The sequence below is a fragment of the Mirounga angustirostris genome, unplaced genomic scaffold, assembly GCF_029215605.1.
Source record: "Mirounga angustirostris isolate CCGP_5_RB_7025 unplaced genomic scaffold, mMirAng1.0.hap1 SCAF_5, whole genome shotgun sequence".
NCBI classification, from domain to species: domain Eukaryota; kingdom Metazoa; phylum Chordata; class Mammalia; order Carnivora; family Phocidae; genus Mirounga; species Mirounga angustirostris.
In genome coordinates, this window is record NW_026991713.1 from 52,681,991 (window position 1) to 52,709,490 (window position 27,500).

The 27,500-nt window shown below is 42.6% G+C and overlaps 1 protein-coding gene and 1 pseudogene across 6 annotated transcripts in view; both read left to right on the forward strand.

The window, feature by feature from the left end:
• The window catches only part of PPM1H (protein phosphatase, Mg2+/Mn2+ dependent 1H), a 245,251-nt gene that overhangs the window by 201,214 nt on the left and 16,537 nt on the right, over positions 1 to 27,500 (forward strand). For 4 of the 6 annotated variants that reach the window (XR_010411481.1, XR_010411482.1, XM_045873059.3 and 1 more), the window contains exons 8-9: positions 1,012 to 1,119; positions 19,797 to 19,948. Coding sequence is in view for 4 of the 6 variants with exons in the window: in XM_045873059.3 (XP_045729015.1) it covers positions 1,012 to 1,119; positions 19,797 to 19,948 (260 nt within the window). In the remaining 2 variants the exon portion in view is untranslated. The remainder of the gene's footprint in view (positions 1 to 1,011; positions 1,120 to 19,796; positions 19,949 to 27,500) is intronic. The other 2 variants (XM_064590970.1, XM_054506951.2) reach the window with 1 other exon arrangement.
• LOC123843563 (cytochrome c oxidase subunit 7A2, mitochondrial-like) lies at positions 10,546 to 11,042 on the forward strand (annotated as a pseudogene).

A 27,500-nucleotide genomic window follows, 5' to 3' on the forward strand; every position in this document is an offset into this window, starting at 1 on the left:
GCTCAATGCTGCCCATCCTTCTGCACAAAAATGTCATGCCACCACCTCCGGGAGACTTTCTCAGCAGAATTTTTACCTCCTCTGAACTCCTCTAACCCATGGCGCTTGTGTCTTTCCACACTTGGCCATATTTTACATGTCTTATCTCCCTTCACAAGTTCCTTTATATTAAGGACAAGTCCTTAGACATTTGTCTAGGCATGATTTCTGCACATAGTAGGTGCTCAGTAAATGTTTGGCTAAGTCAAATCTGTGGCATCCCGGGACCTATTTAGGCTGACTGTGTAGGCATTAGTATAATAGTATTGTTTCCTTAAAGCACTGGGAAAACTAAACTGTGTAGAGAAAGCACAGGTGGTGAGGTCTCAACCCTGAGGTCTCTGTGTAGTTATAACAAAGTGACATTTTGTTCCTTTCCACCCAGAGGGAATTTGTGGGGATGTTAGCAGGCCGGGTTACAGAGTTGCAAAGAGTTTCTTTCCTCTAGCTATGAAGTGCCCTCTGTGAGCTTTGGGAGGGTGGGAGCTGCCGCTCACTTTTTTTTTTTTTTTTACATCTCTCACTAGTGCCTCCCAGGAACAGGAGACATGGCTGGTGTGTTCAACAGGTTCTTGTAGGGTGGGTGCATCACAGACAGACGGTTGGATGGGTGGACAGATCATGTTGGATTTGATTTGAACTGATTTCAGGAGGTGTAGACATCACACGTGTTGGATTTAGTTTCCTGGATACCCTTCCTTCTAGTCTCTACAAAAGAACGCTGAAAAGAGACAGCAGCAACCCATTAAACTTAGGATAATTGGTAGAAAAACCACTCCTTAAGTACATAAGTGATCTTGGTGAGCCTTTCCTTGGAAACAGCTACCCACATAAGTTAGTAGCAAGGGGCATGGAGAGGGACAGAAGGAATTGGAAAATGAATGCTTCTCTCTCCGCCTGCAGCAGCTACGTTATGACGGGAATGCTTTCTCTGTATGTGTCTTTCTGATGGCCCTCTGCTTATACCCCTAGGCCCGAGTAATGGCAACAATTGGAGTGACCAGGGGACTTGGGGACCATGACCTGAAGGTGCATGACTCCAACATCTACATAAAACCATTCCTGTCTTCAGCTCCAGAGGTACCACATGAGGTTTTTGTTTCTGTTTTGTGCAATAAAATACTGTCTACATGATTCCTCCCGGGACTCGCACCCCAGATGCAGACAGTAGCCAGCTTGTGTCACGGGTACTTGTGCGGTGGTCCTTTTTCCCACTCCATTCTCCCTTTGAATGTCCTGGTTCCTACACTCCCCACTTCCCGCCTGACTAGCTGCACAGCCCCTAGTGGCATTCCTGCCTCCTCAGTCCATCCCACATTTTGTCATCGGACAAATGTTCCCAAACAGGTACTCTGACTCCTGTTAGCTCCGAAACCGTCAACCATACCCCGTGCCTATGAGAGTAAAGCCCAGACTCCTTTGGTTGGCATTTGAGGCGTGTTATAATTTTGTCTGTCTTTCTAGACCAAAAATCTGATCTCTGTTCCCCCGAACTAGCCAGAAAGAACTTGCTGTGTCCTTCCTGTGCATGACCTTCAGTTTCCCAGAGTTGCTTAGACTCTTCCTTCTGACTGGAATGCCTTTCCTCCCTATCTCCAAACGTCCCGAGTCTGCTGTGGAGACTTCCCTGATTTCTCCCTTCCCCGACCAGAAGTAAGGTCTCCCTACAGATCCATGTAAAGCAGCTGCCTTTTACTGCCTTCCACTTTCTGCCTTACCACAGAGTTGTTCATGTATATACCTTATCCCCTCTTCGATTTTAATCGTCTGTACAACTTATATCATTCAGCTGATGTTTAGAGAAGTTAATTGGAAAACAAGTTGTCATCTTTTTGGTTAAAAAATTTTTTTCTCACCTAAAACTAACGTTAAAAAAAGCCAACAACAGATGTTTCTTATGATATGGGAAACTATCTAGTTCTGTTTCAGGGTGTATCTTTAGAAAACGTTTTGCTTCTATGTTGTAGAGAAATCTAAGTCACAGTAGGTTAAGGGTCTTTTTTTTTTTTTTTCCCACCTGTTGAGGAGGCTGGAACTTGGTGGTAGCTGGTGTTGGTGCAACCCCTCCAGTGTGCCAGGACTGGCATCTCAGCTTCGCTGCCTTTCCCTTCGTGGTTGCAAGATGGTGGCATAGCATCTTCACGCGGGGCGGGAAGGAGGAAGCAGGCAGCCCCTCTGTCCCCAGCAGTTCTTCACTTGCGTCTCATTGGCCAGGGCCGTGTCACATGACCTCCCCCAGCTGCAAGGAAGGTTGAGGGAGGGAGCTTTAACTTTTCCAGTTCTTACAATAGAAGGGAGAGGTGCGTCAGGAACCAATGGTGTTCGCGTTCTGTGTAATTACCTGTTAGAGCAATGCCTTGCACCGGAAATGCCCAGGATGTTTAAATATAGCTCCATCTGCATGTTCTTCCCAAGGGTAGATGCTGTTTTATTGAAGACTCTTTTTGTTGGAGGAAACCAAAACCCACTCAAGCTAACTCAAAAGAGGAGGTGCTTGTTATAATAATATTAGAAGAGCTGTTTATGGTGTACACAAGGAGAACCCTTAACAGCCAGTCTTTATGGGAGGGTGCTTCTGGAATCAAGACCACCTCCAGAGAGCCCCAGCAGTGGGAGTCTGTCACCTTCATGAGGGTGTTCTGCCCTTATGTGGCCAGTCATGTTCCATATGTATCTGCTACCAGTCAACCCAGTTTCTCACTCTCCCGATTCCTGATGACCAGAGAGCAATCTCATTGGTCCAACTCCCTTTTTATACCAGGCCACAAGTGACTTCCCAGCCCATAAATTGCCCCTTTGGCTTGTCTACTCCAGAGCCCTCGGTGGGCACAAACAGCCACCTAGGCCCACCCATTTGGCAGGGCTGTGAGCAGGGGGTTGGTTCTTCTAGAGTTTGTATTGCTGAGGCTGGCATTCAAATTACAAGTAGCCACAAGAGGTTGGAAAGTCACAGAGGGGGAATCTCTAGTATATAGAAGGCATGGAAGGCACACACCTTTCCTGATATCACTCAGCATTTCAAATGAGATCAGCCTGGTGGAAATAAAAATTGCCATTCATCAGAGCCTGTAGATGTCTCTCTTTTAGCCTTCACAGCAGTTCTGCATGACAAGGACCAATACTACATGAAGTGTCCAAGGTGCCCCAGAAGCTTGTGGATCCCTGATCCCTCTATTCTGGCCAACCTCAGGATCCATGAATTACTGCTGAAACTACTTTTGGCCAGAGGAAAGCAATAAATACTAGGCTCATGGACTCTATATTTTCCACCCTTGAGAGAGAGGCATTTATTAGACATATTAAATGGTGCCATCATCTTTCTACTTTGCAAAAGGGACAGATGAAGTGTGACTCATGTTCTTGGAGAGGGGGTGGTCCTCGGAAAGCACTAATTAACATTTTGCTTCTTAAAGCAGAGTGAAAACCTTCTCATCTCCTTCCACACACACCTATGCTTTCGATATAAAGTGAAAAGAGGTGTGGTTTGGTTTGAAGGGGAATGATTTCTGCACAGTTAGATTTTAGATCTTCTAATTGCTCAATTGCCAGGGCTCCAAAGAAGAGACTGTAGGTTTAAAACTTGGGCATGCATGGGAGACTCCCTGGGGACTGATGAGAAAGCCCAGTTGGTTGATCAGAAACCTTACGTCATCTGTGTAGAGTGATGCTGGTTCGCAGGGAATTGGGTTGGTTGGTTCAGTTTTGGTGAGGGACTGGACAGGTGGGCAGGGTGTTTAAAAGGAAACGGGCCACCTGTGGAAAAATGTAAGTGCTCTTAGAGAAGGTGTAGAGTTCAATAAGGTGTAGTTTTTATAATAACAAGTAATGTTTATTAACTGCTTAGTCTGGGCCAGACAACTTACAGTGTTTATTATACATAGTATCTCATCTGATCCTCACAACAACCTTAGGAGGTCCATATGCCTATTTTTTTTTTTAGGTCCATATGCCTATTATACCCATTTTGCAAATTGGGAAACTGAGACTCAAGTGAAATAATTCCCCCAAGGTTGAACAGTTATGAAATAACAAGATGGTACTTGTACCCAGGTCTGATTTTTTTTTTAAGATTTTATTTATTTATTTGACAGCGAGAGACACAGTGTGAGAGGGAACACAAGCAGGGGGAGTGGAGAGGGAGAAGCAGGCCTCCCGTGGAGCAGGGGGCCCGACACGGGGCTCGATCCCAGGACCCCAGGACCATGACCTGAGCTGAAGGCAGATGCTCAATGACTGAGCCACCCAGGCGCCCCTAGGTCTATCTAATTTGATCAGGGTCTGTAGGAGAGAGTAGCTGAGTTCAAAGAAATGTCTTTGGACAGTGTCTAAGGGACCCTTTGAGTATAGGTTCGAGGGGCTCTGAAGAGGATCTTTGTCTTGGGACCTCAGTGGCTCGAGTTTCTCAGAGAAATACTGCTGGCCTCGGACTAAAGTCGTAGAAAATGATGGCGTGGTGGAAAAAGTAATTGGGAAAGACAGTAATAGCCTTTGGTGTGTGCCAACCTAGGCCAGACAGAATTGTGCAAAATAAGATTGTGCACGTATAATTTAGCTTAATGGGTATGTAGGGTAGACCCGAAGATTCCTTTGCACGAGATTAAAATTGTTGTACATTTTAAATGCTTCCAGATGGAGCGGGCTTAGCCAGAAGCGGTGGTGGGGGGAAGCAGTTAGAGAGAAGAGGAGGGGCAGTTGGAATTGGCTACTGTGGAGAGGTACAGGAGACCCCCCTCATCCCCAATCTTAGGGTAGAAACTCCTCTTCCTTGGGTGCTGATGATAAAGTCCGACACCAGAGACGTGGCGAGCAGGTCTTTCTGGGGGAACTCGGAAAGCCAGGTAAATTTCTCCAAACCATCCAATGAAGAATAACTACCCCCTTTCCTGCCTGCATCCCCTCACCCCCAACCCCACGCCTGCCCTGCCTTTCTAACTGTGACTTCCTAAGAACATTCCCCTGCTATGCCTCCTCTTTGCCAAGCATGGATCTTTATTTCACATTTGGGTTCTAAATTTCAAATCCAGCTCAGTCTGGTAATTTTAACAGTTGGGAAGAAAAATGCGATTTAGTTCTAAGAAAAAAAAGGCTCCAGAATCTTCTTGGAAATCAGCATTGTTCCCTTCATCATTGTAGCTCCTAATTCGATTTGATGAGCTAAATAAAAATAAGACAAAAACATGTGTATCAAATTTACGTAAAAAAATGCTCAGGGGTTTAAAAATTAGAGAAGGGTTTCTAGCCAAACACATTTTCGGTTTCGCTGAACACAAGGCACTGGAAAAATCTCGAGTTTGCCAAACCCAAAGAGCAGCCGCCAGGTTTGCTGAGCCTCCCTCCTATCTTCCAAGGTCTAAGGCAGGGGTTTCTGGCCAAGAACTGAATTCCACAAGGGGCCCCCCGCCAGCCAAGCGGTTGGCCTGACCATCGAATGTGGAGGCGTTCTGACTCTCGTCAGGTCCACAGCACCGTGTTTTCCCCGGGTCACGGTGTGAGACGCAGCTTCTCCCCACATAAGAGAAAGAGCCTCAGCCCGGTCTCCCATCTCCTTGCTCAGTGAAGCGCATCAACAGTCACCTTTCTTATACTCTCCCGAAAGAGTTCAAGCGGAGAAGGAAAGGATCAGGGAAGTCAGGCACTGAGCCCAGACTCTCCTCCTTTTCCAGCATTTCTTCTCCCCGCCGCAATCTAGCACACTTCCTGCTGTGTTACTCAGACACCTTGGCACAGGCCTGCAGCCTACACCTCCAGATGTTCTCTGCTCCTTGCCCCTTTCTGACCTGTAACAGGCCCTCCCTAGAGCTAGGGTTCCTCTTCGTGGTAGTTGCTTTCCGGCCTGCACTCCAAGGCTGCCGTTAGCCCCCTTTCGGGCTCTTGGAAGAACGAGGTCTCTTTCTTTGTGGGAACTACTTTGCAAAGCCAAGCCCTTCCTCAACTCCGCATCCCCTCCTCTCGGCCCTGCCAGATGGAACCACAAGGAGCCCCGTTTTCTCTCGGCTTCGTGGTTCCTTTCCTTGGTGTTGAAGATTCCTATCAGCTGTTTTGGTTTTTTTGTAATTTCAGCCTGACTCATTCAGCTCATTTTTGCTTTTCTTCATCTATTTTCTTTCGTTTGAAACGACCTTCTCTAAGAGAAGGAAGACCTTGGACTCCAGTATCTCAATGCCCATGTGGCCTGCACTGTTAGCCTGCCTTTCCCTTCCCTCAGGTGAGGTGAAAACGCCTGTATTCACAAGGTGCTAGGAGAATCAGAAGAACATGTGTGGAACTGTCTGGCACAGGGTCTGGTAGGTGGCCAGAGATGGTCAGGAAGTGCTAGTCCTCCTTCCCCATCAGGTTCTGGTAGGCTTTCCACTTAGGAATTCCCAGTATGCACATCCGTATTAAGAGAGAATGACTCTTTTTTTTGGACCTCCCCTGTTGGAAACATCAACATTATTTAAGATCTCATTGTGGACATCTTAACATTTAAAGTCCTCTTGGTAGCTTTTTATACCCCAAGCCAAAGTCCCACTTTGGGAAAGAGCATGTTTTATTGTACTGTGTGCTTTCTATAATTCATAAAAAACAATATTCGTGCATAATGACATGGGAAAAAGCTGTACTATATTAAGTGAAACAGAATATGATTATATATACAAAGAGCGTGATTGTAAGTTAGTAAAAAGGTATATGCATTGGTATACAAATATACACGTGAAGGAAATTTAATAAAATAGTAACAGTAAATAGCTTTGGGTGGTAGAGGAGGAAAAACTTGTTTAAAAATTCCCTAGACCCCTCAAAAATATCTTAGGAGGTGGTTTGATACAATACTTAGAAACTCAGACTGGTCATCGATGTCTTGACTTCAAGCTCTGTCTCTTCACTTACTAGCTGGGTGACCTTTAGAAAGTTACTTTACCTAAATCTCGGCTTCCTCTTCAATAAAAAGAGGACAGTAGGAATGTTATACCCAGAAACTTAACAGGACAAGTTAAATGACATATATAAAGTTCTTAGCCAGAACCTGGCATAACAAATATTTGCTCCTTGATCCTTTTCCAATTCCATCAAGACCACAAGATTTCACTGGCTCTTTACATAGAGATCATGAGTCCAGTCGTGTTTACTGAGCCAAAAACTAGGGAACATGTCCTCAAAAGAATTAGAATTTTTGGGCAAGCTGGAATGTGAGACTAGCGAAGGAATCATCAGCCATAAACCCTGTGATTCCTGCTTCCTAAGAGACTAGGGGAATTCCGAAAAGGGAGAGAGAACTATATACTGTGAAGAAGAAGGACAAGATAAGTAGAACAAGAGAAAAGGAGGAGGCAGGAGTGAGTCTGGTGTGCAGTAAAATTTGCCTTCTGGGGTCACTGAGTTTGGAAGATTAGCTCGAAGGGCTATGAGCTATAATAAAGCTAATTATTGTGAAGGGCCTTGAACTGGACCCAAGGCAGTAGGTAAGGTCTTTAGCAAGGGGAGTAGCATGATAAATATTGGGTGGAAGCTGGTCACAGCACGTAGATGGGGGCGGGGGGTGGTGGAGGGGTGAGGAGAAGCAGACAGGAGGCCACTGTAGAACTCAAACTACGGTAGGAGGACAGACACTAGGGGAGGGACTGCGAAAATGAAAACGAGGCACATCTGAGAGACGCTGCAACAAAACGATTTAACAAAAACTGATGGCAGTTTTAGAGGGTGAAGCGGAGTGAAATTTTTAAAAAATTAAAAATGCACTGCTTTCTAGCCTAGGAAAAGGGAAGGATGTTGCTTATGGGGGACTGAAGAAGAAAACTAATTTTATACCTTTTTTCCTTTGAGTTTTCTGAACAATGAAAAACATAAACACCAGTGCCTGGGATGAAAATAACGTTACAGCAGGTATAAAGTTAGATTAGAAACTATGGTTTGGATTTAGGACCAAAATGGACTTCTTTTTTTTTTTTAAAGATTTTATTAGTTTATTTGACAGAGAGAGACACAGCGAGAGAGGGAACACAAGCAGGGGGAGCGGGAGAGGGAGAAGCAGCTTCCCGTGGAGCAGGGAGCCCGATGCGGGGCTTGATCCCAGGACCCTGGGATCATGACCTGAGCTGAAGGCAGACGCTTAATGACTGAGCCACCCAGGCACCCCAGGAGTTTTAATTTAAATGCTACAAGTTAGCAAAACCTAAATTTTAAATACTGTGAAAATTGTATAAAATATTTAAGTAAACTAGATAGTATAAGTCAAATAAGTAGAGGTTATTAAATCCACTCAGATAAAAATGAAGGTAAGGCCGATGTAGATAAGTAGATACAGATATATAGGTACGGTATAGATATAGATGAAAAGGAAACTTTCACGGTAATCAACCAAGTGATTTAGGTAACCTAATTATCGTAAGATTCTAGTACTTTATTGGGCCATAGAGAAATTTTTACAAATGGCCATCTACTTCTTTTTTTTTTTTTTTAAAGATTTTGTTTATTCATTTGAGACAGAGAGAGAGAGCATGAGCAGGGGAGAGGCAAAGGGAGAGGGAGAAGCAGGCTCCCCACCGAGCCAGGAGCCTGATGCGGGGCTCGATCCCAGGACCCTGGGATCATGACCTGAGCCGAAGGCAGATGCCTAGAGACTGAGCCACCCAGGCGCCCCTCAAAATGGACTTCTTATTCTTCTACTCCATCCAAATTAAATTTCCGCACTGGATAGCTGTGGGCTCTCTTCTCCCCACCCCACAGAAAGTGGTCTTCCTAATGTTTGCCTGCTGGAGGACAGGAGCAGAGAGAACAAGTGCTGCTTATGGACAGATAGAAACCAAGGAGAAAACTCCAGGGGGCTCAGTGTCCCATCCCATCTCCCCAGCCCCATCGGGGGAGGGGGCCTAGAAGTAATCTATCACATTACAGTGCCTTGTGCTGCTGTGGACTACAAAACAAACCACCCCAGAACTTAGAGTCTTGACAGAACGGTGTATTATTTGTATTTATAGGTTCTTAGCTTTCCTAGTTCTGTGAGTTGTCTGGGCTCAGCCAGGTGGTTCTGTCTGGGAGTTGCTCATGTCACAGTTGGATGTCAGCTGGGGCTAGAGTCATCTGAAGACTAGATGGGCTAGAAGTCCAAAATGGCTCACTCATATAGCTGGTAGTAGACATCGGCTATCAGCTAGTTCAGCTGAGGCAGCTACACATGGCCTCTTCATGGGGTTTTGGCTTTTCATAGCATGGCAGCTGGATTCTGAGAAAAAAACGTCTCAAGAGTGAGTGGTTCAAGACTGCCAAGCAGAAGCTACAAGGCTTTTTAAGACCTAGCCTCAGGGGTATCACTGGGTGGCTCAGTCAGATAAGCATCTGACTCTTGATTCCAGCTCAGGACAGGATCCAGGGTGGAGAGATTGAGCCCAGCTTCGGACTCTACGTTCAGTGGAGAGTCTGCTTAAGATTCTCTCCCTCTCCTTCTGTCCCCTCCTCTCCCCTCCCCTGCCTCTCTAAAAATAAATAAATCTTAAAAGAAAAATTAAAAAAAGTCTTAGCCTCAGAAGGCCTAGAAACATCATCTCTGCCACACACCAGTGGTCAAGGACATCACTAAGCCTGGTCCATATTTGTATGTATATTACAAAATGATTACCACCATAGCTCTATCACATCATATAATTACTGCTTCTGTTTTGTGGTGAGAACATTTAAGCTTTACTCTCTTAGTACCTTTTAAGTATATAATATAGTATTATATATAGATGTGTATATATTTTATATATATAATGTACATGTGTACACACACATATATATTACATAGCATATACAGATTACATGTAATTATAGTTCCCCTGCTGTACTTGAGATCCCTAGTCTTATAACTGGAAGTCTGTGCCCTTCGGCCAACATTTCATGCATCTTTCTTTTCAGTTGGGGTGCTGTACTCTCGGAGGCCATCTGCTCCCCTTCCACCACCACCACCACCACCACCACTTTGAAAATGTGTGTGGGGTGGGGCAGGGAATCCCATCAAGAGTGTAGAGAAGCTGCTTTTATTCGACTAAGGTGCCATCTGACCCTACATCTAGGAAAGATTTTGTGACTTAGCTTGTCCTCCATCTGCATCTCTAACTCTCTGGTCTAGCTGTAAAAATCACTTGTGTGTGTGACATTTTTCTGGCTCGTTTCCATTGCGAAGTGACTTGGGAAGTAACTAGCTATTTGAATACCAGAATTTGACATTTACTTTGACACCAAAAAATCTCGCTTGGCAGCTCATAAAATTTATGGTCACACAAGGGAGCCAACCTCTGTATTGTGTCAAATGTTTCTTCTCATTGGAGATTATTTCCCTCTGATCCCCTTCTGAAAAATAATAATTTCACTCGAATGTTTCAGTTAAACATGTAGTATCTTTTTTTGCATTTATTTATTGCATTACACACAGAAGAACAGTTTAAGAAGTTTGTTTAAAAATGCAAATCCCAGGGCGCCTGGCTGGCTCAGTTGGTAGAGCATGAGACTCTTGATCTCGGGGTCTTGAGTTCAAGCTCCATGTTGGGAGTAGATTTTAATTTAAAAAATAAGAATAAGGTTCCTGGTGGTCGGTTGTCGCAGTTGGTGGGTAGTAACCGAGCCAAGATGCGGCATCTGCTGGCTCTTCATCAGATTGCCCAGAGGACCATAAGTACTGCTTCATGCAGGCAGTTTGAAAATAAAGTTCCAGAGAAACAAAAGCTATTTCAGGAGGATAATGGAATTCCAGTGCATCTAAAGGGTGGAGTAGCTGATGCCCTCCTGTATAGAGCCACTATGATGCTTAAGTTGGTGGAACAGCATATGCCATATATCAGCTAGCTATGGCTTCATTTCCCAAGAAGCAGGGTTGACTTCAGTTTATCATCTCAGCAGGCAGTTGTTTCAGTTTCATTCAGCTCTCTATGGACCAGTAACTGATAAATAAATGAGTTCTTCTTTGGGGATCAATATTTATTGACTTATACTAACTGCCACCAATAAAGCAGACTTTACCATGAAAAAAAACAAAAAACAAAAAAATAAAATAAAAAATAAAAAATAAGAATAAAAAATAAAAACAGATTTAATATATATATGAGGAAAATGCATGCCTGTGATCTCAGGCACATAAAATGACATCTACACATCAGTGGCCACCAAACCATTCAGCAGATCATTGGCAAGCATGGCATCATCGGCTATAATGTTTGAAGACCAATCTTTTTTTTTTTTTTTTTAAAGAGTGGGAGAGAGCTTTGGGAGGGGCAGAGGAAGAGGGAGAGAGAATCTTTTTTTTTTTTTTAAAGATTATTTATTTATTTATTAGAGAGTGAGCAGGAGAGTACCACATGAGAGGGGAGAGGGTCAGAGGGAGAAGCAGGCTCCCTGCTGAGCCGGGAGCCCGATGCGGGACTCGATCCCAGGACCCCGGGATCATGACCTGAGCTGAAGGCAGTCGTTTAACCGACTGAGCCACCCAGGCGCCCTGAGGGAGAGAGAATCTTAAGCAGGCACCACACCCAGCATAGAGCCCGATGTGGGGCTCGATCTCACAACCCCGTGAGGGCATGCCCTGGGCCATAATCAAGAGTTGGACACTTAATCAACTGAGCCACCCAGGCGCCGCTGAAGACCAATCTTTAACTCTGTTTATATTTGGTTTATTATTTGAGTGTTCTTGGACCATGTGTGATCAGACTGGTATTTGAATGAAATAAGATAACGTATCAAAAAAATGCAAATCCCTGGAATCCACTTCCTGAAATCTAAAGCACTAGGTCTAGAAGCAGGTCCTAGGAGTTTTCAGATTTTTAGACAATTCTGAAGCAGGGAATCCAAAGACCACTCTTTGAGGGGCACCTGGCTGGCTCAGTCGGTAGAGTGTGTGACTCTTGATCTCAGGGTTTGAAGTTTGAGCCCCATGTTGGGTATAGAGATCACTTTAAAATAAAATCTTTTAAAAAAACCCATAAAACAAAGACCACTCTTTGAATAATACTGCCATAAGCCATTCTTCACTGTGCTCCAGGAACTTCAGGGTTTTTTGGGTTTTTTAAACATTTTTTATTAACATATAATGTATTATTTGTTTCGGGGGTACAGGTCAGTGATTCATCGTTTTACACAATTCACAGCACTCACCATGGCACATACCCTCCCCAATGTCCATCACCCAGCCACCCCATCCCTCCCATCCCCCTCCAGCAAACCTCAGTTTGTTTCCTGAGATTAAGAGTCTCTTATGGTTTGTCTCCCTCTCTGGTTTCATCTTGTTTCATTTTTCCCTCCCTTCCCCTATGATCCTCTGTCTTGTTTCTCAAAATCCTCATATCAATGAGATCATATGATACTTATCTTTCTCTGATTGACTTATTTCGCTTACATAATACCCTCTAGTTCCATCCACGTCATTGCAAATGACAAGATTTCATATTTTTTGATGGCTGCATAATATTCCACTGTATAAATATACCACATCTTCTTTCTCCATTCATCTGTTGATGGACATCTAGGCTCTTTCCATTGTTTGGCTATTGTGGACATTGCTTCTGTAAACATTGGGGTACATGTGCCCCTTCAGATCCCTACATTTGTATCTTTGGGGTAAATACCCAGTAGTGCAATTGCTGGATCGTATGGTAGCTCTATTTTCAACTTTCTGAGGAACCTCTGTACTGTTTTCCAGAGTGGCTGCACCAGCTTGCATTCCCACCAACAGTGTAGGAGGGTTAGGAACTTCAGCTTTTAATCCTAACATGGGTTTGTTCTGCATCTGTGTTCTAGTCCTGGACAGCATGATTCATTCTTACAGTGCACATGGCTCAATGCCGGACTAGTAAGCTGGGGATACTACACACCTCATTCTCCACCTGAACACAGATCTGCTGAGACCTGGGCTCCTTGCTTCAGAATAACTGCAAGCCTGGGGATTGACTTTGCCACCCAGCAGGTGTCCCACAGCTTACCAGGCGTGATTGTGTCTTCTCTCCTAAGGCAAGGCACATAATAACTTGCTCTCTTGCTTACTGGAGATCTCTGAAATCCTGCCATGGTGTGAAAAAAGTCCTGTGAAGTAGTAAAACTCCGGTTATGTGGTTATGTTAAGTCCCAATGGCCAGAAGTAGCAAGTACACGAATAAAGAATAGCAGTCATTTCATTATTTATTCATCAGGTGATGATATAACTTATCCTCTCAACCAGAACATTTTTGAGAGTCAGTGTGGACATCATTAATAATTATGCTGGGAAAATAGCACAGACCAAAACTATCTCATGCACACAGGGACATAAGGTCACTCTGTGTGCCTCCTCACTGGATTTGACACAACTCAATCCACCTACACTACACCCACATCCTTTCACTCACAGGATGGGGTTTCTTCTGACCTTTATCTCTATAAATGGGCATTTTAATGAATACAAATTTATTCCTCAAATGATTGATAAGCTAGATTCAAGCCCATTCATTCACTGAGCCTTTGACTCAGTGGTGCACAAGCCAGTGGAAGCCCAAAGAAAGGAGTGGATCATGGGAGTAGCCCGACATGTAAAGGAAATTCCTTCCTATAGCTTATTACCTCCTTGAGGGGCAAAGTACTGGCCTCATGAGAAGAAAATGGAAGCCTTCCACTAGAGTCGCCAGGCACTGGGTTCAGCTTCAGGCTCCCTACCTGATACTTCAGCTGGTGTAGAAACATTTTAGCTATTAAGTTGTATCCGCCCTCAAAAGTCACATGTTTACTTTGTAGACTGCAAAAGAAAAAGCAAACCCACAAGAATATCTGTGGTATATTTCAAATATAAAATTATACCCGCAGCCCAAACAACTGGCTCCTTTGGGGGAGCGTGAGTACCAGCGTATTTGTAATACTTATTTGTACCTTGATGCATTTGCAGTCAGATGCTCTGAGGTCATGTGGCCAGTCACATGCAGCCCTAACTCCTATGATGAAAGAGTCAGAGAACATTAATGCCATAAGCATCCACAGTGGCCACCACATGCTAACATTTCATTTCACTAGGGAGACACTGAAGATTTGAAAGGTCGTGTCTTCTCCCTCACCATTCCCCGGTGAAAATCCAGTACTGTGGCCAAACCAAACAATATAAAGCTGCCCAAGCACACCAGCCCTCTCACCTCCCCAGGCTTTGGCTCCTGCAGTTCCCACTATGTGTAAGGCATAAGATCCAGCTCCTTCTTCCTGAACTCCATGTGATGAGTCACTGCTGCTTTGCACATTCCCAGCAGGTGGTCAGCAGACTTTGGAAATGTGAATGACCAAATGTTTTTGCCTAAATTTTAAGGAGCAGAAGTGGGTTTCAAACCCAAGTCTTTTGCCACCAAATTCAGTGTGTGTTTCATGGCATAGTATAGATAGAATCACAAGAGAGAATCTGGATGCTCTCTTGACAGTTTGCCAGAATGCCAACATTGAAATAATCTGCTTGGTTTATAGGACCACAAAGAAGTATTATTTTTTTCTGGTACAAGTGCCATATTCAAAGTTCTCTAGGTTGAGCTTTTGAGTTGGCTACATGGGGTATAAAGGATAAGACTTTGTCCTCTCCTTATTTTCTACCACCTATTGGCATCCTTTATCTTGGGAACCGTCTAGCTTTTCTGCCAAGAACACTGCTGAGATTCCCAATCCCTGTTACTTTAAATGAGACTTGTACTTGAACCCCAAGGCCCTTGAGCCCACTCTTACTCATTTCCTTCCACCAACTAGCTTACTTTCAGGTGTACTGCCCTGAGATCAGCACCATCTAATAATAACTCATGGTACCTTAGAATTTGTAGTTTCCTTCCACGTTATCTCATTTGATCTTTCTAACAGCTTTGTGAGAGGGGTGGAATAGGCGTTAACATATTTTTTTTTCAATTTTTAAACAATGATTTCAGAGATGAGAAAATTGAGAGCAAAAGAAAATAAATGGCTTCTCTCAAGTCCCAAAGCTGGTTAGAAGCGGAGACCTGAAGTGAGGGCTTCTGATCCCAAAGGCAGGGCTCTCGTTCCTCCAGAAAAGCCAGGCCTGAGCTGTGGGAGCTCATGGACCTCTGCTGAGTACCTCAGAGGGAAGAAAGGTTGGGCAAATTTGCTGAGTTGATAAAGCTGTAAAAACCGCCAGGGCATCTTAGAGAAGCAGCCGAGATTTGACAAATGGAAGAATTGATGGGCTCTTTTTTAAAAGTAGCTTCGAGAAGCCAGCATCAGCTTACACCCATATGAACCATCTTAACGTGCCACCGAAGTTCCCTCCGTAATAGAGCGGAGAGGCGAACACACATTTTCCACAAGTGCTGAAGCAGCAGCCTGCGGCTGAGCACTAAGTGGTGGGACTGGATGAAAGACTTGCTTGTCGCCAGCTCCTGTGTCAGTAGGTGCCCGGTGATGACATTAAGGGCGTCTCTAAGTGCTTTGCCGCCGAGGGCCCGGGGACAGCACTTGGCACTCGGCTCACTCGGGCACAGTAGCCAAGGGTCTTCCGTGCCCCCAGGCTCCTTCCTGCTCCCTCCCTTACACTGAGTTTTTTGTTAGCAGCTCCAGTGAGGACAGGGAAAGAAAAGGAGAGTCTGCGACTTCCATTAAATATCAGCACATTGCATTTTTGGTGATGGCTCGTCGGAGGTAACGAGCGAAATCTGCTCGGTCACCATATTAGAGCAGCCTCTGACTAGACCTCCGACACTGAATTAGTTTTCTTCCTCCCTTCCTCTCATTTATTCTTGGTCTCAGCAACTATGTCCTGAAGATCTATTGTTATTTACTATGAAAAATACCGTGAGGCCCACAGAAGAAATGCAAAGTGGGATCTCTGGCCAGGGGGTGAATTTGGGGAGGGAAGAGAAGAGGACCAACTCACTGTGTGTTCGCTGTAGGCAGAATAAGGGTAAATGTGCAGTGAGGCCAATGCTTCTCTTGGTTGTTTATTGACTGCTTACCAAACGCTAAGCTGTGTGTTCTGGCGACAGAAGCAGAGAGAACAACTCAGACCTTGCCCCTTGAGGAGCTTATTGCCTCTGACAGTGTTTCCCAGGCAAGGCTCCCCCGCCACTTGCATTGGAATTAGCTGGCCTTTGTCTAAAGAAGCTGATGCCTGCTCAGATCGACACAATCAGAATGTTAAAGGTGGGCCCTTGAATCTCAAGTTGCTCCATGAGCACCCCAGGTGAATTTTTTTTAAGATTTTATGTATTTGACAGAGAGCAGAAGCAGGGGCAGCGGCAGGCAGTGGGAGAGGGAGAAGCAGGTTCCCTGCCGAGCAGGGAGCCCAATGTGGGGCTCGATCCCAGGACCCTGGGATCATGACCTGAGCTGAAGGCAGACGCTTAACCGACAGAGCCACCCAGGCGTCCCCAACCCCAGGTGATTCTTAAGCACAGGAGAGTCTGAGCATGATCACATGAGAGTCTGGCAGAGACAAACAAAGGGACCCAAACAGGTGTAGCTAGGGAGAGCTGTGCTGGGGGGTGCACAGGCTTGTGACTGCAAGGACCGGGGAAGAGGAACAGACACTGCTTGTTGGTGTCCTTCAGGATTGTGGCAGCAGAGGGGGGCACTGCACCCCCAGTCTAACACCGCGTCCAGAGTAAGGAAGGGGCCTATGGGAAATCACCTCAATTGTTCGGATCTTTGTTCGAACAGTGCCTTCCCGGAGAGGCCTGCTGTAGCCATGTTCTAAAAGGACTCTTGTCATTCTTTTTTTTTTTTTAACTTAAATTCAATTAATGGACATACAATGTATTATTGGTTTCAGAGGTAGAGTTCAGTGATTCATTAGTCTTATGTAACACCCAGTGCTCATTACATACGTGCCCTCCTTAATGTCCATCACCCAGTGACCCCATCTTGTCATTCTTCTTACTCGGACTTTTCTTCAGAGCACCTATCCTCTTCTGACGTTGGAGTTGTGTGTCTGTCTCATGTACTAGTGTAGAAGTTGTGAGGGACTGGGGGGTGCCTGGGTGGCTCTGTCGGTTAAGCCTCTGACTCTTGATTTTGGCTCAGGGCATGATCTTAGGGTCATGAGATTGAGCCCCACATTGGGCTCCAAGGGCATGGAGCCTGCTTAAGATTGTCTCTCTCCCTCTCCCTCTGCCCTTCCCACCCTCCAAAGAAGTTGTGAGGGACTTTGTCACTTCTGTCCACAGCTGTATCTGCAGTGCCTAGAAGAGTAGTTGGCACATCGTAAGTGCTCAATAAACACATAAAGGCACTTCTGGGAGGGCAGACGGATCCACACTGGCCCCATCTCTCAGCTGCTCAAATGATACTGCCCTCAAAAACTGCAAGAATCTCTAAGCTTCCTGTGGCCTTTCTGTCCCTTCTTGGCAGCTGGGAACATTGGAAGGAGCCACGAGCAGCCCTGACCTTGTTCTCCAGCTCTCCCTCACACAGAGACATTTGCATGGTACATCTCTCCCTGACTGGGGCCCGCAGAGACTTTCTCTTGCTGGTGTCTGAGTCCTGGGGAGCCTCCGAGCCATTAGTTTAATGTGAGGCTTCCTGGAATATCAAGAAGCTATTTCCAGAATTGAAGAGGGAGCTTTGGAGAGGTGAGTGTGGTCTGATAGAGGAAGGCCAACAACAGCTCTGGGGAGAGGAGGTCAGGACTCCAGAGCCTGCCAGGATCCTCTGGAGCCCTTGCCGCCAGGGAGGATGGGCGTGCAGTGTGTTGTCCTGTGCTGCAGCCCAGTTTTTCTGAAAGCCTTTTCACAAAATGTTCTGCATCACAGGTTAATGTATAAGACACGAGTTGTAAGTGGAAAGTTGGCAGAGTCCTTTGGAAATTGGCTAAAGGGCAGGAAATAAAGGGTAGCAATAAAAACCTAAAAGGATGTTAATTGGGGAGTGCCTCAGGGAACAGGGTTGAGACCAGCTTTTTATTATTTACATTAAAAATACTTGAGAATGGTTTTGAAAGGATTTTCTTGTTGGCTAATGAAACAGCATTAGGGAGCTGTGTGTGGAAATGTGAATAGTGGAATTAGGGAAGGATTCAATTTATTGATGGAATTGAAGCGAGTGTTTTCTGACATGTTTCTGTGTATCAGTCCACACCCATTCTGTTGGCTAGATTTCCCTTTGGGTAGTGGGCAGGATGACTTCAGCTTAAACAGCTCGAATCTCTACATATGTTTGGCTGGCAGAAAAGCACTGGAAGAGATTCTGGCACCTTAAACCCAGGGTAGTCCTGAAATTAAATGGATGTTATCTTCAGACCTGGAAATCTTTCCTGTAGAAGGAGCTAGAAGACAGATGGAATCTCCCACTTAGCTAGAGGCATAAAACTGGAACTGGAGTACCCAACATCATCTCCCCACCTCCCATAACACTTTTTATTCTGTGGAGTTTGGATTATTGCAGAAGTGTATTGTAGATAGACCCCAAGAAGAAGTGAGCAGTCTCTCTTAAGCAAAGTCATTGCATCCTGGCAATTACAGCGTAGTGAGCCAGGACTGGGGAGGCCAGAGCCAACATTTGCTGTCCTCTCTAAAGCCTGCCTCAGAGGCCTCACAGAGGCCACCAAGCCCTGGATCTCCTTGTTTGCGAGCCTGGGCCTGTAGGAATCCTCTTCAGCCTCGCTACTCAGAGTGCGGTCCCTGGACCCACAGCATCGGCATCACAGGGGAGTAAGCTAGACATGAAGCTTCTCCAGCCACACCCCAGAGCTGAATTAGAATCCACATTTTAGCAGGATCCCCAGTGGATTCCTAGGCACATTAGCATTTGAGAAGCACTGCTAGAACATTTGTGACACCCAGGAATCACAAGAAAATACAGCAAAGGGGATTTGATTGCTTCTGTGGAAGGAAAACTAGACCACATGAGTTCAGTGGCCTGAGGATAGAATTCTGGCATTTGGGACTTTCCAGTCTGCTGAAAACTGAAGATTCTCCTTGTTGTTTTCTTTAATTTGGCCTCATAAGGCAGAGTGCCTTCTCTAGGAGGTAAACTCACCCTTAAAGTGGATATCCCTTTTGAGAAAATGTTAAAAGCCAGTCCAGTACACCCCTGAGTTCTCTTCCCCTGAGTGTGGGCCATGCACTGGGCCACTAGCTAATTGTTACCACCTAGTTAGCAGGCCACAGAGGCGTGGTACCTGGAGGCTGCTTTTCATTTGAGCTCATTTTCCAAGGGCTCTGTGGGTAGGTGTGTGGTATTTTTGTTGTTTTCTGCTGCTGGGTGTAGGCTGTTAGTCCACAGGACCGCCCTATGTCAGGGTGGTACCTCAAACAGGTAAACCAGAAAGTGATTCATGTGAGCCCATTAAATAAGTGTGTCTCCTTCAGTCCTAGACAGATACACACAGAGCAACTACTAAAGATCTGAGGCTGGCTTTCTCTCCCCCACAGACAGAGCCCAGAACCAGGGAAATCTGCTATTCATCTTTATACTTAGAGCACCTGGCACAGAGCAGGCCCTTAGTTAAGTCTTTGTGGAATGGATGGATGTGGAAGGAGGAAGGAGGCAAGCCTCTGACTGCTCTTCTGGCTAGCACAGTATCGACTATAAGTATTGTTCTAGCTATGTCTCAGGCATTATTACATTTTCCATTCATTCTTCCTTGTCAACTATTAGGCCCCCCTGGTGAGCGCCATATGTCTATACGGCAAGTCTCCGAAGGAGGCTACCCCTGGCCACAAAGCTGGCTCCACAACCAGGTACCTTATAGTGCATACCTAAAAATACCTAGGCTAGATGGGAAAAGAGAAAGGAATTCAGAAGCTCATTTGTTGTGGGAAATAATGTGCTCCCAACCTCTTAAGTAGGAATATTCCCATTCTTTTCAGGTAAGAGTCTACGATCTCTCCAAATATGAGCATGGATCAGATGATGTGCTGATCTTGGCCACTGATGGACTCTGGGATGTTTTATCAAATGAAGAAGTGGCAGAAGCCATCACTCAGTTTCTTCCTAACTGTGATCCAGATGACCCTCACAGGTTTGTGCATTTCTGTGATGGTAGGGTTGTTCCTCGAGCCAGTTTTCATGGTGTGACTGAAATAAATAATCATGCACTTTCCATCATTCATGATTTGCTGTAGAGCTGATATGGATGGATTAGGAACCAAACTGTAGAAGGGACATTTCTTATTAGTAGTACTTTCACAGCCGAATAAAAATCCTCAAGATGAACCTAGATGCAAGTGGTAAAGAATTTGATTTTTTTTTTTTTTAAGATTTTATTTATTTATTTGTTAGAGAGAGAGAGCTTGGGCGAGAGAGAGCCAGAGTACGAGCAGGGGGAGCTGCAGGCAGAGGGAGAAGCAGGCTCCCTGCTGAGCAAGGAGCCTGATGCGGGACTCGATCCCAGGACCCTGGGATCATGACCTGAGCCGAAGGCAGCTGCTTAACCGACTGAGCCACCCAGGTGACCCAAAGAATTTGATTTGTAAGATACTTCAGCAGCATGTTTCTCACATTCTTTCTTTGTAATTCCGAAGTGAGAATAATCCAGTTTGTGATCCTCCTGTTGAGAGTAATACTAAATGCTCCCAGCATCGATTTTTATTCATTGGGAAATGATTTTTGGGAAACATTGAGAAAGGAGAGAATAATTAGAGTAGGTTTTCATTTGTAGGATAATGGCAGTGTAAATATCCCAAACAATTCTAGGTGACTCAGAAATAAACAGAAATCCCCTCGGGAGAAAGGCAGCTTTCACTTAGAACACAAGGAAACAAGTCACCATGAGAAAAAGCCAGTAGAAACAGCAGACAGTGGAGTGGGACCTATAAACAATTCATTCTTGAATTTATCAGTCAAAAATATAAATATTTTAACATTTCAGAAATGTTTTTTAAAGTGTTGAAAATAGGAACAAGGACAAGAGACTATAAATTGCACAGATTTTAAAAATAAGGAAATGGAACTTCTAGAGATTTATTTTTAAAATAAGAATTAAAAATTCAGTGCATTAAACAGATTAGAGATAAAACACTGGTGAGCTGGAAAATTGATCTGAATAGTCCAGAAAATGGCTGAGAGACAAGAGGGAAAATTAAAAAAAAAAAAAATGAGATTATGAGACTAGGGGAATGACCTAAGATGCTTGCAATAGAATTTCAAAAGGAAATACTGTAGATGAGAAGAAAAAGAAAAAGTTCCAGAATTGTTGATTGATAGTAAACTGAAGATACAGAAAGCCCAACAGATCTTGAGTAGAAGAAATGAAAATTATAAATAGGTATTTCATAATGAAACTGAAGAACTTTAAACAAAATAATAAAAGCAGTTGGAAAGAAAGACAAAACAGATCTATATAAATAATATTTAGACTATGAAAGCTGACTTTTCAGAAACAACAATAGGATCCAAAAGACAATGGAGTTACATCTTTAGTTGTCTAAGAATTAACATGAAAGTTTTTTTAACATACATGAAAGAATCTTCCTATGTAGTAAAAATACCATTAAAGAGGATAAATTAAAGACATTTTCAGGCAAAACACAACCTGAGGAATTTTAATGCCAACCAAACTGCTCTGAAGAAAATTTTCTAAAGGATGTACTCAGATAAGAAAAGGAAATGGTCCCAGATGGAAGATCTGAGAAGTAAAATGGATTATTAAGCTAGGATAGTAATAAATTTGTAGATACATTGGCTATATAAAACAGAAACAAGAACGTCTAATGTGTGGTACTAAAAATGATAGAATTGAGATACTAAATAAAAACAGCACAATAAATTGGCAAGGGGGGATAGCAAATCAGTTACAGAGTGCTGTGATTCTACTGGAAAAGAGGTTCTCTTAAAAGAGTTTAGCTTTAGATTCTAAATGTGTTTATTTATTTTATTTATTTTATTATGTTAATCACCATACATTACATCATTAGTTTTTGATGTAGTGTTCCATGATTCATTGTTTGCGTATAACACCCAGTGCTCCATGCAGTACATGCCCTCTTTAATACCCATCACCAGGCGAACCCATCCCCCCACCCCTCTGCCCTCTAGAACCCTCAGTTTGTTTCTCAGAGTCCACAGTCTCTCATGGTTCATCTTAAATATGTTTAAATAGCTAAGAAAACTATAAAACAAAAAGAATGTATAACTGTTAGACTAATCAAGGGAGAGAAAACCTACATGGAATCAGAAACCAAACTTCTAAAAATTTATAAATCAAAAAATTATAATAAAATTAGAAATTACTTGGGTTTGGGGGCACCTGGGTGGCACAGTTGGTTGGGTGTCCAACTCTTGGTTTTGGCTCAGGTTGTGATCTCAGAGTCATGGGATGGAGCCTCATGTCAGGCTCTGCGCTCAGCGTGGAGTCGGCTTGAGATTCTCTCTCTCTCGTGCTCATGCTCATTCTCACGTGCTCTCTCTCTCAAATAAATCTTAAAAAATAAATTACTTGGGCTTGAATAATGGGAAGAATACTACATATCAAAGCTTCAAAGGTTGAACTTTGAGTCTTTTTTTTTTTTTTTTTGGTCTAATTTAATGAGCTATGCATAGATGAAGACTCCAGTCACCCCTGACCTGCCAGAAATAGCTACATCCTCTCCATGTCATAAGATAGCACTTTCCAAGACTCCCCACTATAATACCAGGAACCCCTGGCCACAAGCTCTAGACTCCTTACCACAGGGAAAGATTTTCTCAGACTAGGACCTTGAGGACTGATGTGTGTTATGGGGCCATTTCTACCTATATTATCCACATAAATATGTACATAAGGCCTCTTATAACTTCTAGACTCTAGGAGCCAAAGGAGTGGAGCTATCTACTTGTGGACCATGTGTTCTTTTCCTGAGTGCAGGCCATTAGGAAACACCTGTCCTAACTTTAAATTTTAGGTCTGCGGTCCTTATTTCTATAATAGCATCTAATTTAAGAAGTGAAAATAGCAGAATAAACACAGAGTAATGGAAGGAAAAAATTATAGATAAGAAAATAGAGAACAAATATTGAATAAAAATAAATGATAAATGAATTTAGTGAAGTTGCAGGATACAAAATCAGTATCCTGAAATCTGTTGAGTTTCTCTACACTAATAACAAACTAGCAGAAAGAGAATGTAAGAAAACAGTCCCCTTTAAAATTGCATCAAAAAGAATAAAATACCTAGGAATAAATTTAACCAAGGAGGTGAAGACCTTACTCTGAAAACTATAAGACATTGATGAAAGAAATGGAAGAAGACGGAAAGAAATGGAACAACATTCCATGCTCATGGATTAGAAGGACAAATATTGGTAAAATGTCCATACTACTCAAAGCAATCTACAGATTCAGTGTAATCTCTATCAGAATACCAAAAGCATTTTTCACAGAACTTAGAACAAATAATCCTAAAATTTGTATGGAACCACGAAAGACCCTGAATTACCAAAGCAAGATTGAGAAGGAAGAACAAAGCTGGAGATCTCATAATCCCAAATTTCAAGATATACTATGAAGCTATAGTAATCAAAACAGCATGGTACTGGCATAAAAATAGACACATAAATCAAGGGAACAGAATAGAGAGTCCAAAAATAAGGCCACATTTTAATAGTCAATTAATCTACAAAGGCAAGAATATACAGTGGGGAAAGACAGTCTCTTCAACATATGGTGTTGAGAAAACTGGACAGTTACATGTAAAAGAATGAAACTGGGCCACTTTCTTACACCATACACAAAAATAAATTTAAAATAGATTAAAGACCTGAAACCATAAAACTCCTAAAAGAAAACATAGGCCATAAACTCTTGGCCTTAGCAATATTTTTCTGGATGTGTTTCCCCAGGTAAGGGAAACAAAAGCAAAAATAAATAACTGGGACTACATCAAACTAAAAAACTTTTGCACTGTAAAGGAAATCATCAACAAAACGAGAAGGCAACCTCCTGAGTGGGAGAAGATTTTTGCAGTATGATATATCCAATAAAGGGTTAATATCCAAAATATATAAAGACTCCTGTAACTCAACACTCTGAAGGAATAAAAGACAAAAAAAAATGCGTAGAGGACCTGACTAGACATTTTTCCAAAGAAGACTTACAGGTGGCCAACAGAACATGAAAAGATGCTCAATATCACTAATCATCAGAGAAATGCAAATCAAAACCACCATGAGATAGCACCTAACAACAGAATTGCTAGTATCAAAAAGATAAATAACAAGTTCGGCAAGGATGTGGAGAATTAGGAAACCCTCGTGCACTAATGGTGGGAATGTAAATCGGTGCTGCCACTGTGGAAAACAATATGCAAGGTTCCTCAAAAAATTAAAGACAGAAACACCATATGATCCAGTAATTCCACTTCTGGGTATTTACCTGAAGAAAATGGAAACAGTAGATCAAAAAGATACATTCATCCCTCTGTTTATTGCAGTTTTACTTAGATTAGCCAAGATATGGAAGCGACCTCAGTGTCCACTGATGAATGGATAAAGAACATGTGTATATATACATAGAAAAGGGGGGATCTTGCCATTCTCAACAACATACCTGGAGGGTATTATGCTAAGTGAACTAAATCCAAGAAAAACAGATACCATATGATTTCACTTTTACATGGAATCTAAAATACACAACAAATGAACAGACAAACAGAAACAGATTCATAAATATAGGCAACAGACTGATGGTTGCCAGAGCGGATGGGAGCTAGGAGAGAGGAGGAACAGGTGAAGAGGATTGAGAGTTGCAAACTTCCAGATATAAAATAAATCATGGGGATGAAAAAGTACAATATAGGCAGTATAGTCAATAATATTGTAGTAACGTTGTCTGGTGACAGATGGTAACTACCCTTACAGTGAGCATTTCATAATATATAATTGTCAAAGCACTATGTTGTGTACCTAAAACTAATATAATACTACATGTCAACTGTACTTCAATTAAAAATTTAAATTTTTTTTTAATAATAAAGTCAAAGTTTATTGTTTAAAGCAACTAACACATTAGGAAAATGCAAATTAAAACCACAGTGAGATATCACCTCACCCATCAGGATAGCTATTTAAAAAACAAAAAACCAAAAATCAAAAAAAAAAAAGAGTTGGTGAGAATGTGGAGAAATTGGAACCCTTGCGCATTACTGTTAAGAATGTAAAATGGTGGAGCTGCTATGGAAAACAGTATAGTGGTTCCTCAAAAAAATTAAACATAATAATCATATGATTTGACAATCCACTTCTGTGTATATACCCAAAAGAAGTGAAAACAGGGACTTAAACAGATATTTGTACGCCCATGTCCATAGCAGTGTCATTTACGATAGCTAAAACGTGGAAGAAACCCATATGTCCATGAGCGAATGAATGGATGAGGAAAATGCGGCATATAATGCAATGGAATATTAACCAGCCTTATAAAAGAACAAAATTCTCACAGATGCTACAAAATGGGTGGTGGGTATAGACATTACACCGAGTGAAATAACCAGACACGGAACAACAAATACTGTATGATTCAATTTATATGAGGTACTTGGAGTAGTCAAATTCATAGATTCACGAAGTAAAATGGTTGTTGTCGGGCTGGGGGGTGGGGAAAGAGACTGCGTGTTTAATGGGTACAGCATTTCAATTTGGGAAGATGAAAACGTTTTGAGGGTAAATAGTGGTGATGGTTGTACAATAGTGTGAATGTACTTAATGCCTTTGAACTGTACATGCTTTAAAATGGTTAAAATGCTAAGTTCTGTGTTATGTATATTTTACCACAAATTATTTCTCGAAAACAAATTTGGAAAAAAGGTAATAAATTAGGTAAATTTCTCATAAGACTAATCAAAAACAAAGGGTGACAAACAACATTGGGAATAAAAAACAGTAATATCTCAGACGCAGCAGCAATTAAATGTGAACATACTATGAAGATATATGTGTTCTTTCATAGGTACATTGTAAAGATATTAATTCTCCCTGATGGATCTTTAGAGACAGTACAGTTATAACCAGAATTCCGGTGAGGTTTTCATATAGCTTCATAAACTTATTCTAAGATGTATACGGAAGAACAAAATGCTAGGAATGTTTGTGACATTTCTGTATGAGTCTTACCCTTCTAGATATTAAGACAAAATCAGAACAACTAAAACAGTGTAGAAAAAATTAAAATTGAATCCTTTCCTCACACCATAGACTAAAATCAAGCCCATGAAAATTAAGACTTAAATGTGAAAGGCAAAATAAATACAACTAATAGAAAAAATAGTTTGGGAGAGACCGTCTTTATGATCTTAGAGAAGGATATCTTAAGACCCAAAAAGCATGAACAATAAAAGATGGATAACCTTAACTGCATTAAAATTAGCAACTTTCGTTCTTCAAAAGACAACATAAAGAGAGTAAAATGATAAGCTATGAACTGGGAAAAGATTTTTGCAACCTGTATAACTGAAGAGGGATTCCTATCCATAAAATACAGTGAACTCTCACAGATCAATAAAGGAAACACAAACAACCCAGTAGAAAAATGCGCAAGAACCAAACACTCATGACACAGAAGAACATTAATGGCCAGTAAATATATTTTAAAAACACAGCTGGAGTAAGCAGAGAGGTACAAATTACAAACACGAAGTAACAGCAGATGGCTTTGTGAATCTGTAGACAGACGGATGACACCTCGGCATACCTGGTGAAGTCAGGCCTTTGCATGTCCTGTGACTCCGAAGTTCTCCTAGGTCTGTACCCTGGAGCGCTGGTTCTGAAAGTGTAGTCCTTGAGTCACGTGGCATTGGCATCATCTGAGAACTTGTTAGAGATGCAAATTCTCAGGCCCCATCCCAAATCTACCAAATAAAACTCCAGTGAGGGGACCCAGCAGCTTGTGTTTTAATAGACCATCCAGGTGATGTGGTGCTGCTAAAATTTCATACAACAGAATTGTTTTTATGACAAAAGCTGGAATCAACAACGTGTCCAATCATAGGATGGATAAACTAAGAACAGAAGGCTTTATAGCTCAAAAAAAGGGAATGAACCAAAGATGTGCTCATTAGCAGGGAAGAATCTCAAAAACATAATGTTGAGTTTAATAAGTAAGTCATAGAAGAATACACATATTATGATTCTATTGACATGAAGCAGAAAACTAACAATATATCATTTAGGTATATAGATACTAAAACTGTAACAAAAAGCAAGAAAATTAACCCAAAATTCAGGATAATAGTTATCTTGGTAGAAGGGGTGACAGGGAGGGGAAGGGTATGTGCTTGAGAAAAGGCCACAGTGAGCTTCTGAGATCTTCCTGGTACTGTTCCTTTAGCTCGGTGGCAGCTACATGATCATGCATGTTATTTGAAACTGTATATATGTTGTATGCATTTGTTCGCATGTAAACTATGAGAGGCAGCGTAGCCTGGTGCTTACAGGCATGGAAACTAGTCAGACTGCCTGAGTTCCAATCCTGGTTCTGCCTCTTCTAGACTTGTGTTTCTTAACTTCTCAGTGCCTCAGATTCCTCCTCTGTAAAACGGGGGTTCCAGTAGTACTGACCTCGTACATCTCTGTAAAGTGAAGTTCCTGCTAATGACTAATCA